Consider the following 15,949-nt stretch of genomic DNA (forward strand, 5'->3'; position numbering starts at 1 on the left):
GTACACAGAGAAGATAGACAGCAGGACCAGAAAGAGTCCCCAGATAAAGAACAGAAGAAACTAAACCTGTGTAGGTGCAGTAACAGATTTCTACTGACAGCTCTGTTTCCTATGACCCACTTCCAGGTCACAGATTTTGGGGCAGATTAGAGGGGAAAACTGTGCCCTAAAGTGGCAGTGGAAGTGGGTACAAACCCTAGACTTGTTCAGACCATATACTGAAAATTTAGAAGGAAGAAGATGTGATTTGAACTCAAGAAAATAAATTGTGGTCCTATCCTTTAACCCCATACAAAGCCTGCAAAGGAATAAGCAGGACAAAGACCCAGGCTAAGAACTTGCAGAACACAGATTAGGGAACAGCAAACACATTTCCCTGAATCATATCACTATGAGAACAATGAAAGTTTGCAGGTCCCCAGCATGAGCTCTCTTTAAAATCCTGGAATAATACAACATTCAAGACCCCAGGAAAGCAGCAACAAGACCAATCCATTTCTTCTCCCCAAAAGTCTGAACTTAACACAAAGCCCAAAGTTGGAAAGTCAGCTGGAAGAATGAGTAAAAAAGGGGAATCCCACCATAAAATCTATTGTGCTGACAGAAAAAGAAAAAAAAAAAGAATGGTTCCAAAACATCTATAAGAACCAAAAAGAAAAAAATAGAAAAAGAGACATTTTTGAAATTAAACAACATCACAACGATAGGTTTCTTTCTAAAAGTATACAAAGAGATAAAGATAAGTGATGGATGGTAGAAGAACAAGTCTGGAAAAACACAGACTAAAACCTCACAATATATCTTTTTTTTTTTTTGTGGATCAAATATGTAAAATGGGAGGACACATAAAACAGCAGAGAGGAGAAAGAAAGAGATTGTGAGACATATCTTAACCAAGTCAATGGTAAACAATAAAGAAAAAGTAAGTCTTACAAGTTTCTCCAGAAGAGAAATTACTCAAGTATGGGTTTAAGATGGCAAAGGAATGGACTAAAACAAGGGAAAGAGAGAAATCTCAAGTCAGTGGTGGGAGGGGTAGCACTTATGAACATTTACATGAGATGCAAGAGATATTCTATTACAGGAAATTAATGTCTTACAATGGAACTTGGTATTCGGAGAGACCAATGATGCCAAGAGAAGGTTGCGTCTCTAAGGAGAGCAACATGCCTTTAGGAGAAAGGGTATCAGAGCTCCTGCAAACAACCAATCCAATAGGGTAGAAAGGCATGGACTAAAAAAAGATTTCAATGCAAATAGCTAAGAAAATCACAAAGATGGTGGCAGTTAAAAATGGCTTGCGTGATCCATTTTCCATTGGAAAATTGCTATCATTGGGCAATACTTCCACTCTCTCTTATTTTCTAGAAATCTGTATTTGTAAGAGTGAGCCACAAGGGGAAAAAAGATTAAAGGACAAGATTTACAAGGCAGTATCCCATAAATTGCTTATAAAAGGGAACTGAAAATAAGTACTTTAAAAGCTCTAATTCTATGAGGTACACAAAGACTAAAGAAGGAACAAATAAAGATCAAGAATCAAAGAATAAAAGTTTATAATATATAGAAAAGGAAGAGAATTAATGAGGAAAAAGGTAAAATATTCTAAAAATTCTTTAAAAAAAGGGCAAAAGAAGTTAAAGGAGAGGAGAGGAAGAGAGATTTTACTTAACTCTAACTGAAAGGGGGGGGGAAGCTAGGAAAAATTAGAGAACTAGAAAAGGAAGAAATTAAAAAGGAATAAATGTAGCAGAACTTCAAAATTAAGGGAAAAGGTAACAAATAGGGGGTTTGCCAAGGAAAAGAAGAAAGTTCATGTTTAGCAAGAATGAGAAGCAACCAACCAACCAATGACCAACATGGAACTCTGGAGCACAGTCAAGTTAATCAACAAGCACTAATATGCCAGCAATCTTTTCAAGCACATTAATGAGAATAATTTATATAGATTGAAAGCATACTTGATTAAAGAGAAGAAAATAGACAATCTTCCACAGATATCTTTATAGTTAATTACGTAATTGACTGAAAAATAAAGACAGTTCTTCTCACAGTGCTTTCTGTTTGTTGAGATTCTCACAGTATGTACTTCTTTGCTGAGGTTTTTAAAAGGCAACTTTAGGGGGCAGCTAGGTGGCTCAGTAAATTAAGTCAGGCCTATAGATGAGAGGTCCTGGGTTTAAATCTGATCTCAGAAAGACCACCTGAAAAACTGAATCTTAGAGGATGTCAGAAGGACCTCAAAAGAATGAGTCTTATCAGAAGCCATTCCACCAAAAATAAATACCTCTATTTCTCTGTGATGTCCTCAGATATTTGACTCCCTTCCCACATCATTAATACTTGGCATATGAGCATTTAGAAATTTTGACTATTATCAGAAAAATTACTATTACCTTGATTTTAAAAAAAAGCCAGGGGGGCAGCTGGGTAGCTCAGTGGATTGAGAGCCAGGCCTAGTGATGGGAAGTCCTGGGTTCAAACGTGACCTCAGACAATTCCTACCTGTGGGACCCTGGGCAAGTCACTTGACCCTATTGCCTGGCTCTTACCACTCTTCTGCCTTGGATCCAATACATGGTATTGATTCTAAGACAGAAGATAAGGGTTTTACATTTTTTAATTAAATTTTAAAATCTCAACCCTAAAGAAAGGTCACAAAGTTAGACACAAAGGAATAAGTACAGTCTCCCTAGTTAATATACTATTCTTTAGCTGTGAGTTTTTAGAGCTCTTAAAATATCATCCAAAGATACATCTTCACCTAAGAAGTCCTCTAAATAAGAATGAACAAAGTAATGAGAGTGATCAGGCAATGCAAAGTGTAAAGGACACATATATATCTGTGTATTGAGAAAGTGGCATTACATTCTTCTTTGCTACTGTCAACAGGAAATTTGGATGACTCAGTTTATCTCTGCCCTTTGAGAAACCTCAATCCCAAGCACCCCTGTTTTGGGGTTGAACTACGGACTTTAGAGCTGTTTGGGAACCCTTAGTGTAGTTGGGATTTGTGGACATAGCTAATGTTAAGTGCCTTTTATTTGTTTTGAAGGCTTCCCTTATCATGCTAAGGCCTCCTCTCAGGAGCCTAGCTCCTGAGTTAGACCCTTGCCTTTGACTTGCTACAGCTGACCCCTAGGTGATACCCCTGAGGCTGGATACAAAGAGGTTTGCAACCTGTTTTTGGTTTGTCTCTGCAGGCTTACTGTAGCAAATTCTCCAGAGGGTGTAAGAGATCCCCCCCAAGTTCATCTCTCTTCAGAGTTGGCAATTAGCACAGTGTTTTCTCCCAGGGCAGAGCTGGCATCAGAGCTAGCATTTAGTGTGGTATCTTCTCCCAGGTATACAATTCCCAGAGTCCCCAAGATGTAGGCTCTGTGTGGTATGTAAGAGGGAGATTTTAGGTATTATATAGATATATATTTAAGGTGTGGCCGCCAGGAATCAATAATTCAGATTGATTCCATAATTAAAATAGACCCAAGTCAGGATCAGGTTTAAGGAAGTTTATTTACAATTAGGAAGGTAGAAAGCAAGGGAGATAGAGAGGGAGAGGCTAATCTGGGCCTGCAGAGGCCTGGACAGAGAGAGAGGGTTAAAAGACTAATTAAACTAGATTACATGCCACAAGGCCTTAGCAATCAGAGAGGCAAGAAGCCTTCTTAAGGTAGAGAGTCTGGAAAACGCCAACGTAGGCCAAGGAAGTCAGCCTAACTTACCCACAGGACAATTCAGAGTAGAAACTGCCTGAGGACTCAGTGGACTTCAGCACCAACTTCAAAGTGGGAACTCCCCCAATAGGAAGTAACCCACATACTTGGAGAGATAGTGTCTCTTGTCACTTCCTGTGGGTCCACCTCTAATTCAAGGGGACAAATGGCAGCCTCTGCACTGATTTAGACTGCCCAAAGGGCTGTCCCTTGTTCTTGATTTGTTACTTATTGTCACGTGTGGTTAACTCATCTCCCCTCCCCACTAAGGAGGGGTGGGAATGATATTATTTCTGGTGAGTAGAGTTTTGACTATGAATGGGCTAGAGCTAATTCCAGTTACACAGGAATGTGGTGCTAGACTCTGAGTGGTGGCTGAAACAATGGACCCTATCCCTATTCCTGATTAAAGACTTAGATTTGTCTGATTACTTTAGTAGTTCTGTGTTATTTCCAAGTTAACACTATGAACATGAATCAAAAAACTGAATGCCCCACCCCCTTCCCACTGTCATCAGAGATCCAACTTAGTAAATAATATCAGCCCATGTTGAACTATGACTCACAACATTTTACCTTTAAGAAGCCATACCTGAATAGATTATCAAGTCAAGTCACCTACTACTATTCTGGCAAAAACAACTTCACTTTTTAAAATTTAAATTGCATTTATGGTTTTGTAGTATGTGAAATCAGTGCCATTTTGTTACTTTCTCCCAGTGAGGCTCAGCTGATCTAGACCATCAGTGGAGAAAACAGATGTTAGGTTATTAGCCAGAGAAAAGGATTCGTAAATCAAGAATAAAAGTGTCAAAAGAAGAAGAGAGTCTATATAGGGTAGCAATCTGTAAAATATTAAAGTGCAAACTTTTAGGGGCAAGACTAGATATGGAAGCAACTGAACAAGAGTAGAAGAGATGGACTCGGAATGAAATAAGTCAAACAAGCTAGCTAACTTATTTTCACAGTGTCATAAGACAATAGAACTTTAAGCATCAATATAAATTATTACATCAAATAGTCTTTCTTTTTACATGTGTAAAAAGAAGTTAAATGATTTGTTCAAAGACATATAACAAATTAATGACAATGCTAGGATTAGAATACAGGTGTCAATGTGGGGATATGAGAAAAATTCTATCAGTGGTTCCCAAACTTTTTTGGCCTACTCCCCCTTTCCAGAAAAAATATTACTTAGCCCCCTGGAAATTAATTTTTAAAAATTTTAATAACAGTTAATAGGAAAGATAAATGCACCTGTGGCCATCACCACTCCCTGGATCGCTGCAGCACCTACCAGGGGGCGGTAGCGCCCACTTTCGGAATCATTGCAAGATCATTGGCTGAAGGGGAATGCAGTTGCCTGGAACTACTAATTCCAGTGCTGGTATAAAAATGCCATTTGTTTGCTGGAATCCAGCCTTCTGTTTAGAAGAAAAGTCTATTGTTTGCCATCACAATGATCAGGCTAAAGCAGAAATCAGGAATTTGCTTGGAAGAAAGGGTAACAAACAGTAAGGTGAAAATATGAGAGTGTCAGGCACTTGGGAGCCTACAACAGTCTCTGAATTAAGATTAAGATAATTAGTCCAGAGATAAGGAAGGCCACCAGAGCTAAAATTGATTTTAATTACATAAAAATGAAATTTTTGCACGAATAAAACCTAAAATTATAAATTTTGAAGAAAAGTTTCTCAGTAAAAGTCACATTTCTTAGTTATGTAGGGAATGAAGACAAACTTATAAAAAAAAAAAAAAGGAATTCCTCAGTTAACAAATAGTCCAAGGATATTTTCAGGCAATTTTCAGAGGAAGAAATCTAAGATATTAACAGTCACGTAAGAAGTGCTTTGAAGCACTAACAATTAAGAGAAATGCACATTAAAACAACTCTGAAGTACTACCTCATACCCATTATATTGCCAAAACTGACAATAAAGGAAAACAACTAAATGCTGGAAGGGCTCTAGGAAAACATGAACATTAATGCACTGTTAGAGGAGCTGTGAACTAGTCAGTCATTGGGGAAAGCAATTTGGAACTATGTACAAAAAGTATTATTATATACAAATCCATTGATCCAATGACCTGTGGTTCATAACTAGGTCTATACACCAAAGAGATCAAAGAAAGAGGAAAAGGACTCATATATACAAATATATTTATAGCAACTTTTTGTAATGGCAAAGAATTAGGAGGTACATATCAATTAGGGAATGAATGACAAAACAAGTTATAGTTCATGAATGTGATGTAATATTGCTTTACTATAAGATTTATGAAGGAGATATTTTCAGAAAAATCTGAGATTTACATGAACAAATGCAAGAGGAAGTGAGAAAATGTAACAATTTTACACAATAACAATATTATTGAAAAAGAAATACTTTTGAAAGACTTAGAGACTCTGTTTAACATAATGACCAACCATAATTGCAAGGGACTCATGATGAAACATACTACTCACTCAGGGAGTAGATTTTAGATTTGTGTTTTGTTCTGGCGTGGACAACATAAGAATGTTTTGCATAGCAATACATATTTTTTACGGATTTTGTTTTTCTTTCTTTCCTAATGGGGTTGGGGATGAAAGGAAAGTTGAAAGGGAGATGATTTGGATCCAAAAGTAAAACAAAATATAATTTAAGAAAGAAAGAAAATCAATCTAAGTTAAAGTTGGACTTGCTGCCTCATCAAGTACATTTCAGTTTCAATGTAAAAAAATGCATGTGAAAGCATCCTGGATGGTTCATTTTTCAAAATTTTAAATATTATATTTTTTAAACTGCTACAAATACAATATTTCAACATAAATGACATAACCATATAAAAAAACCATAACAGAAATGTAACAAAATGGGAATGATAGTGAAAGAGTTAAAGTGGCACAAATTCACCAAACAAGTATTAAACTACAAAATTTAAGAGGTAGATTACTTTTAAAAGTCAAAGTTTCCAGAAGTAATTCCATTTTGGGAGATCAGTGGTAAGAGATGACTAATTTAATTTTATTTTGTAGCACTTACAAACAACAAATTTCTGCACTTAGTTTATTTTATTTATATATATATGTGTGTATATATATATATATATATATATTATATAGTTTCTATAAGAAAATAACAAAAGTGCTCATTGGAGCACAAAGGGACATAGAATTCAAGTGTTATGAGTAAAATCAGCTTAATAGAGGAAGTAGCTTCATCATACCAGTTCTCCTAACTCCTAAATCCATGCTCTCAAAAATGTAGCAATTCCAAGTCAGAACTGTTATGTCACTATTATTTTGTTACTCATATTGCTGAGAGAATATCTCAGTCTTACTTGCTCCATTTTCTCTTTGTTTCTCAGTGTGTTCCTTACCCCAAACCAGCAAAATACACTCAACTAGAATTGCCTATTCTAAACCATTTTTCCTTGACCAGTTTTATTCATTGTTAATTGACTGGCTTTAAAAAAACAACAACAAAAAAAACCCTTACCTTCCCTCTTAGAATCAATACTTTATTGATTCCAAGGCAGAAGGGTGGTAAGGGCTACACAATGGAGGTTGTGACTTACCTCGGCGTCAAGTGTTTGAGGTCACATTTGAACCCTGGACCTCCCATCTCTAGGCCTGGCTCTCAGTCCACTGAGCCATCTAGCTGGTCCCTCTGACTTTTAACATGCAATTCCCAATTAGTCTAAGCAATATAGCTTTTCAAAGATGCTAGATACTTTTTGAACATTAACATAACTAACAGTTATACCATCTAACTCACGGGGATAAAATTAACAAATATATTTCTTCACAAGCCAAAAAATGTTAACATAAAGTATAGGTAAACAACTAGATTTTTAATTAAGTAAATGTTTAATAAACTTATTCTCACCAGGTGGTCCCCCAAAAGGTCCTTCAGAATTTCTGAAGTTGTTAGCCCATGTAGGTGGAAAAAGCCTACTGGTATGCCAACTTCCCTCTTTCATTGGTATGTCTTCATATTCACTCTTTGGAGTAGAACTGAAACATAGAGAGTAACTAACCTATGAAGAACAATAAGAAAATTTTATCTGTAAAAAAACTCTAAAAAACTATTGGGCCAAAAGAAATTTAAAGTTTTGGTAGGAAATTCTACGTGATTAGAGAATAGAAATTCACTCACAGCATTGAAATGACCAAGTCCAGTTTCTAAGAGTTAAGGAATGGCAGAATGGGATCACATGATTTAAATTTAAAAGGGACTTTAGCTATCATCTAATTCTTTTATTTCAGAAGTGAAGAAATTGAAGCCCAGAAAGGTTAAGTGAATTTCTATAATCAGAGCTGGGATTTTAACTCAGAACTCTGATTCCAAATACATTATTTTTTCTTTCTTTCTTTTTTAACATTTAATAATATTTATTTTTTAGAAAAGTTAACATGGTTACATGCTCTTACTTTCCCCTTCACCCTGACCTCCCCCCCTACAGCCAATGCGCATTTCCACTGGTTTTAACATGTACTTTATTTTTTCTATTAAATCATACTGCAATACTCCTGCCATGGCATAAGCAGCAAATGCTACTTTTTCTCTGCTCATACAAACTTTTTTAAATTAAAATTTTTTAATCAGAAAGAAAATTGCTTTTTCTCACCTAACCCTGTCAACACACTGAAAAATAAAACCCCTGTTACAAATATATAAGTAAAACTAAATCTTAAACATACCATGTTTTAAAAAGTCTCAATCTGCACTTTAAATCCTTCTTCTATTAGAAAATGGGTAAAATGTTTCATTACTAGTCCTCTAGAATCATGACCTGTCATTATAATGATCAATGTTCTTAAGTCTTTCAAAATAGTTTGTCTTTTCAGTGTGCTATCATTGTATATAAATTTTTCTCCCAGTTCTACTCATTTCATTCTGCATCACTTCATGCAAGTCTTCTCAGATTTCTCTAAAACTATTCCTTTCAGTATTTTTATAACATATTAACACGAAATAATTTATTCAGTTACTCCCCCAACTGATGGTCTTCCTCTGTTTCCAATTCTTTGCCACTGCAAAATAAATTATTATAAATATTTTTTTACATCTTTAGAGTTTGTTTTGCTTAGGACTAATCCTTCAGCCAATTAAGAATACTTGGAAGTTCTCTATTTGATTTTTTTTAATTAATTTTTTCCCAAAAGGATTATACTCAGTTTTTCTGGGTAAGTTATTCTTTTCTCTAAATTTATATCCCCAGTTTACATTCCAAGGTTTTTTTACTCTTTTATACTGATGGCTACTAAATCATTTGTGGCTCTGTGGCATCCAAGTATTCAAATTCTTTCTTTCTGTTTGTGATATTTTTTTTATAAGAAAGATTTTGGCTATACTGTTTCTGGGATTTTAATTTCTGAATTTCTTTTAGGACGTGACCAATAAATTCTTTCTGTTCCACTTTACCCTATGCCTCTAAGAAATATGGGCAGTTCTGATTTCTTGAAACATATCACTATTAACAAAATGACTAGCTTCTTTTTTAAGTCACAGCTTTCAAGTACTTCAACATTTCTTAAATTTTCTCTTCATCTCCTTTCTAGGTAAGTTCTTTTTGCTATAAGATATCTTAAATATTCTTCTTTTTTTAGTACCTTGGCTTTGCTTTAATTTTCTTATTGTTTCATTGAATCATTGGCTTCTTTTTGGCCCATTCTAACTTTAATAACAATAATTGTTACTATTATCTTCAGGGAGTTTGTTACATAGTGTGCAGTTTAAAATTATTGTAAGCCCTGGGAGACTACATCTCCCAGGGCTCCCTGCTACAACTTCCCCCAACACCTCAAGAGAGAGGGTTTGGACACTTTTTCCAGCTCAAGCCCAGAGGCTGGCTGAGCTCTCAAGTCCAGAGGCTCTCAGATCTTGAGCTCTCTCTTGGAGCCTTTTCTCCCCTTCTATCTACCTCCTAGTTTTCCCTAGACCTTCCCTTTTCTAATTTAAATAAAACCTAGCTGTTCTAAACCCCAAGTTGCTACCTGATCTTTTATTTGAGCCCCTAAATGCTCTGGTTAATTTCCCCCTGCTGGGGTTGGGGACTGCTACCTTCCTTTTCCTTCCTCTCTCCTATCTCCCATCCATCCTTCCTTCTATCTAGCTGTCTTCACACCCTCACAATAGGCAAGGTTTAGTAACTATTTTGCTAAGCTAGTAAGTCTCTTTCCAATTCTTCCATAACTCTCCTTTTCTTTCCAATTTTCCTCTTGCACTGATTTCATTTAAAGAAACATTTCTACCTCATTTTAAACTCTTGCATTGCCTCTTCTAGGTATTCTACTTAACTTGTGCCCAAGTTGTATTCTGACTTTAATTATACTTGTTTATGAGTCATTCTTTTCTTCCTCATTTGTATCTTAAGGGTCCCTGTCACCCTAACAGCTTTTTAATGGTAAGATTCATTTTTTTGTTTGGGGTGGAGGAAAGAACCTTTTTATACTTCTTCCTGGTACTCTACCATCTGGGCTTACTTTATTCATACAAAATTAAATTATTTATGTATTCATGAAATGTTCTACAACTAATAGAGCTACTCTCATTCCATTTTAAAAAAGAAACATGCCGTTCTAAACATTAGATGTTGGTGTTCTTTAAGTCATCTAGAAGCAATATTTGAGAAATTTATACTACAGCAATCAGACAACTCAGAAAAAAAAAATGTGGCTGATTTCTGTCAAAGAATCCAGCTGCCTCAGTGTCTTCTAGGTCTATCTAAAAAGAGAAGCCATGCCATTTCCAATAAGTCTGGTATATACATCACAAAGCAGCATCTCTATATAGAATATAGTTCTTACTATTTTCATCATAAACTTTTTACTTTTAGTATATTGCCCAGAGATTCTTGGAGCTGTAATAAGCCCCACAAGCAGCAAAACAAAATTTGTCATCTTGTATCTTGGTGGCCATTAAGAACATTCACAAGTTCCACAAGTACTATTACAGATAGAGTGGCATATTGGGCATATCCTCTGTGCATATAGGTAACAAGTAGGTAAAAATGCAGCAAAAAGTAAGCCCAGGAGCAGCTGGATAGCTCAGTATTAATTCTAAGACAGAAGGTAAGGGTTTAAAAAAAACTTTTTTTTAAAGTAAGTCTAAATTCAAGTCAGTCACTATTATCCACTATATCATGTTTCTTCAAAAATAAACATTCTTAACTTTTTTGTTATAGACCCCTTCTGAGAATTTCTTAGTGTACAAAATAAAATACATAGGATTACAAAAGAAATTAATTATAAAGAAATAGGAGTTTTTAAGTTAAAGATATTAGGCTAAAAAAATCTGCTCTATAGTAATTAGAATTTATAGTATAGTATAATATAGTAAATAGTATCTGGGATGGGGTAATCAAGAAAAGGGGCAAGCAGGTGACACAGTAAATAGCATTCATGCCCTAGAGTAAGGAGGACCTGAGTTCAAATCCAACTTCAGATGCATACTAGCTTTGTGATCCTGGGGAAGTCCTCTAATCTGTTTGCCTCAGTTTCCTCACCTGTCAAATGGGCTGGAGAAAGAAATGGCAAACCACTCCATTACCTTTGCCAAGAAACACCCATACAGTGTCTCAAAGAGTTGGACATAATCGAAGAGTCAGAAACAACTGAAATGACAATAATAGTTAAGAAAAATCTTAGGGGAAAGCTGGGTGGCTCAGTGGATTGAGAGACAGGAGGTCCTAGGTTGAAATTTGGTTTCAGACCCTTCCTAGCTGTATGACCCTGGGCAAGTCACTTAAACCCCACTGCCTAGCCCTTACCACTCTTCTGCCTTGGAACCAATATTGATTCTATGGGAGGAGGGAAGGGAAAGGGAGGGAGGAAGGAAGGAAGGGATGACAGAAGGAACGAAGAAAGGTCTTAGAAGTAGTACCTGAAATGTGTGCTTTGTAGAAAATTAGGAATTCAAGAAGGTGGAAGTTGAAGCGGTAGTTTATTCCAAACACAGAAAACCATTTGTGCAAAGACACAGAAACAAGCATTTCTCTATCATGTATTGGGAAGAGCCCTTGGGTGGGGGGAAATGGAATACAGAATACACCAGTAGTGAGGAATGTGAAATAAGGGGATGAGAACCACTATGAGGATTTTCAATATCAAAAAGGGAGAGCAATCTGTCATTTATTCTAGTGGCATTAGGAAACCAATGAAGATTTGTAAGTGGGAGAATGAGGATGTGTGGCACAGTCAGCATCTGATTACTGAATATTCTTAAAATTAAGAAATGTTTATAAGATGGATTGGAGAAGGGAAAGGTGGGACACATTGAGACTAATTAGACTAATATAATATTTAAGGTGAGACATAAGATTATATGAGAGGAATGAAGATGAATGTTAAGGGGAGTAGATCAGCAAGACCTGCCAACTTAATGATGAGGAGCTTATGGGACAAGACAGTGTCAAGTTCTTTATTATAGATGATTATATTATTTATTTAAAGTAGCTTCTATACAGGAATACAGGTTTATTATATGTGATTTATTTATAGTAGTGTGTATATAGATGTATAGATTTATTATATGTAGATTACTTATTTCTTGTAGTATCTATTGATTGGAATTCAATAGGCATGTCTAGGCCATGTTTCAGAGATCAGAATAGGTACTTATTTTCTAGTATCTAAATACAATGAAGGTTTTTAAGACTCATCTCAAATACTCAAATGGATCTGTGGTTTCACTGAGGCAGTTGAATTATGCCTGTGGTACAGATTGTAATCCATCTTTGCTTAATCAGTCTTACTCTTGTCTATATTCTCTGTTTGTCGAAGGCCTAAAATCCTTCCTCACTTTCTCTTGATATTATGAGTACACAAGTAAAGCATGTTAGCTAACATTCACTTTGGACTGTTATCACCAACCCATCTTCTTTTCTGAACATTATTAGATTTCTTTGATTACAGGTTCATTATCAACCAAAAGGTGTCTGTGGTATACTAGAAATATCTCTGAATATCCCAGATGATGTGTTGAAGTCCTACTAATGTGACTATACACAAATCTCTTAATCTGAGTTTGGTATGCCCATCTTCAAAACTGGCATTATGCTTGCTTGTTGTTGCTTTTGTTTAGTCATTTTTCAGCTGACTAACTCTTCATGACCCCATCTGGGGTTTTCTTGGCAAAGATATGTAGTAGTTTGCCATCTTCTCTGGCTCATTTTATAGTTGAAGAACAGAGACAAACAGGGTGAAAGGATTTGCCCAGGTTTTTACTTAAGTTTCTAAGGTCAGAGTTGAACTTGGATTTTCATGACTCCAGTGCTCTATCCCACTGTGCTTGTACTACCCACTTAAAAGGTTGTCATGAGGAAAATATTTTATAAATTGTAAGGTAGTCTTCAAAATAAAGAGTGCTACATAAATTTGAATTATTATTGGTACTATTTCACATCTCTATGCCTTCTTTATAAAAAAATAATGCTTTCAGGTCTCTAGATAATGAGAAGATCTTGGTCTTTTCCCAGTTTCCACCTTTATGGATTTAGCTCATTGAAAGCTTTAACAATTCTGCCACAGGGTTGAGATACATTAGTAAGACCTTGATGATTTCTGCCACCTCTCCTACATACAACTACTTGTTGCATAAGTTCCCAGGTCCAGGCTACAGCACAGTAGCACTCTCTCAATCTGTGAACATCAAAACCCATACCCCAACTTAGTTATCACTACCATATTTCCTTCCCTTCACTTACCTTTTTGCTTTCTCCAACACAATAAATAATCACAAGGCTTCAGGAAAACATAAAATTGAGCCTCTTCAAGAAAAACAAAATAAAACAGGACATGTGATCTACCCCCAAACAAATTGTTCCTTGGTTGGATCTTCTGATACTCAGCCTGAGGACTTAGTTGAGAGTCAACTGGGTTATCATATGGCAAATATGGTTATTAATCAAGCATCCAAAATGCCAATGAAAGTCAGTGTCACAGATAATTGCTTAAAGACCCTTTGGATCAAATTCTTATAACAAAGAAGCAAAATGAAGGTGATTTTAATTAAGACCTTCTCACCTGAAGGGGTAGGGGGTCTTTGTCATCATTGAAACTGTGATGAAAAACAATGCCAGCCAGTAACATAGGTGGGTCATCAGAAAAAATGTAATGACGAAAATCCAATTCTGAATCAAAGCCCTTAACTATGGAAAGAGAAAATTGGAAAATTTAACTGTTTGCATAAAGTAATGACTTCTGAGATATATGAATACAAGAATCATTTCACAATTCAATTTATTTATTAAGAAACTACAATGTACTAGATAGAAACTTCTTAAACTTGCAAAGGGATAGCAAACCTTCAAAGTTCTCTAAAGAGAGAGATGGAATACAATTGATTTTGAACAATTTAATCAGAAACCTTTCTCACAGTTCTACACTCCTTCAGTCTTTTTTCTTACTTACATATAAGGATGAGGGAAGTGAGTAATAATGCAGTTCCACATGAGTGGAAATAGCCACAAAACATCTGTATATGCCCCAAATCAAGGAACTACACAAATCCATTACAGATCATCATGCCTTTCTAGAAGTAGTATTCTCAGCCTTTTCCACATGAGGGATTGCCTTATCTACTCAATTATTAGAACTTTTTCTTCAATTTATTTCTAAACCACTAGAATGGACAGTCATTTGTTCTCTTCAGAACAGGAAGAAAAAATACTCACCAACATAAAAAAGCTTTAGCTAATATAAGCGAGTATATGAAAAGTGAACAACTATTCAATGATTGCACTAACTTCACTAAAAATGAACACTAAAAAATGAGGATAAAGTTAAAGTACATAACCTTGCTAAAGCTTAACAATGCACTGAACAAAAGAATGGAACATTTGGGAGACTGTTGTAAGTGTTTTATTTCATACAAAGATGTTCTATAATGTTCCTTTGATTAATGATGTAGGAATTACAATAGGAATCACTCAGTTGTATGTTTAAATATATGTTGTTATATTAGAAGAATGACAAGTGGCAGCAAGATCCTGGTTTATCATCCTGATTCCTCTGTAGCATTTGGAAATGGTAACCATTCTCACCTCCCAAATACCCTATTTTCTCTGAATTTTTCTAACACGAATCTCTCCTGGTTCTCTAATTTATCTGCCCACTCTTGTGCTGATTCAATATCCGTATCATTTCCTACAATTGTATATCCTAGACCTCCTATTTTCTATATACCTTCTCTTTTGGTGATTTTATCAGTTTCCCTGGGTTTAATTATTATCTCTATGCAAATGACTCCCAGATCACTATATCCAGCCTCAAGCTCTCTCCTGGAATCCAGCCTAACAATATCAATTGTCTTTTGGACCTTTTGAAATGAATATTCCCTTCATGTGTAATTTGAAAAAATAGACCATAAACATGGAAAAAAGGTGATTAATGGCAGAGGTAGGATTTGAACCTAAGCTTTCCAATTCTACAAAATTTGCATTCTATTATGCTACACAAACAATGCACAATTAGTCTGAAAAGATAGTTGGAGACAAAGTATATAGTTCTCTAAATGACAAATTAAGGCGTTAGTATTTCATTCTAGAGGCAAAAGGGAAGTGCCATATTCAGAACTGTGTTTTGAAGGTGATCAGTTTTAGAGTTGTCAAGATGATGGATTAGGGATGGAAAACCAATTAGGAGAGATGGCAAAGTGAAAGATGAATAGGCAACAGGATGCTCTAGTTTGGCTGAAATATGTCATGTTATGGCTAAGCACACAACTTCTCTGGGACAAAACAAACTTTCCCTACCTATGTTAATTTCTCTAACGAAAGAGTTGGAGTTGGAAAAACAAAAACATAAATTATATGATTACATCAACAGATACAGAAAAAAAGTTTCTGACATAATACTCAATCATACCTACTATATACCAGGAACTGTGCTAAGGTAATAAAACATCCATTTCCATTTTTAAAAAAAAACAACAACTAGAAAACACAGAAATAAATGGATATTTCCTTTATTTAGTAAGTAGTAGCTATCAAAACCCAACTGCAAGCATTCTAAGTAATGAGGCTCACTTGGAGGAATTTAGAACTAAAAATGACTCCAACTCTTATTTTTTACTAAGATCAAGAGTAATAAAAAAGAGTTCTGGGTTAAGATGGCGGTAGAGTAAGAAGCAGCTCTTAACCTCTCCTGACTGAAACACACAAAACTCCTCAAGGGGACATAAAAACAAGTCCAGACGAACGGAGGAACCCCACAACAGGGCACAGCGTGGAAGGTACGTGGAATCGAG

General features: G+C 35.6%; 1 protein-coding gene across 1 annotated transcript in view; it reads right to left on the bottom strand.

Annotated features, from left to right (window-relative positions):
• The window catches only part of LOC123249930 (phospholipid-transporting ATPase ABCA3-like), a 306,282-nt gene that overhangs the window by 279,101 nt on the left and 11,232 nt on the right, over positions 1-15,949 (bottom strand). Inside the window, exon 3 of the mRNA XM_044679017.1 lies at positions 13,726-13,850. Within this exon, the coding sequence (XP_044534952.1) occupies positions 13,726-13,850 (125 nt within the window). The remainder of the gene's footprint in view (positions 1-13,725; positions 13,851-15,949) is intronic.

Source organism: Gracilinanus agilis, chromosome 1, assembly GCF_016433145.1.
Source record: "Gracilinanus agilis isolate LMUSP501 chromosome 1, AgileGrace, whole genome shotgun sequence".
In the NCBI taxonomy this organism is placed as follows: Eukaryota; Metazoa; Chordata; class Mammalia; order Didelphimorphia; family Didelphidae; genus Gracilinanus; species Gracilinanus agilis.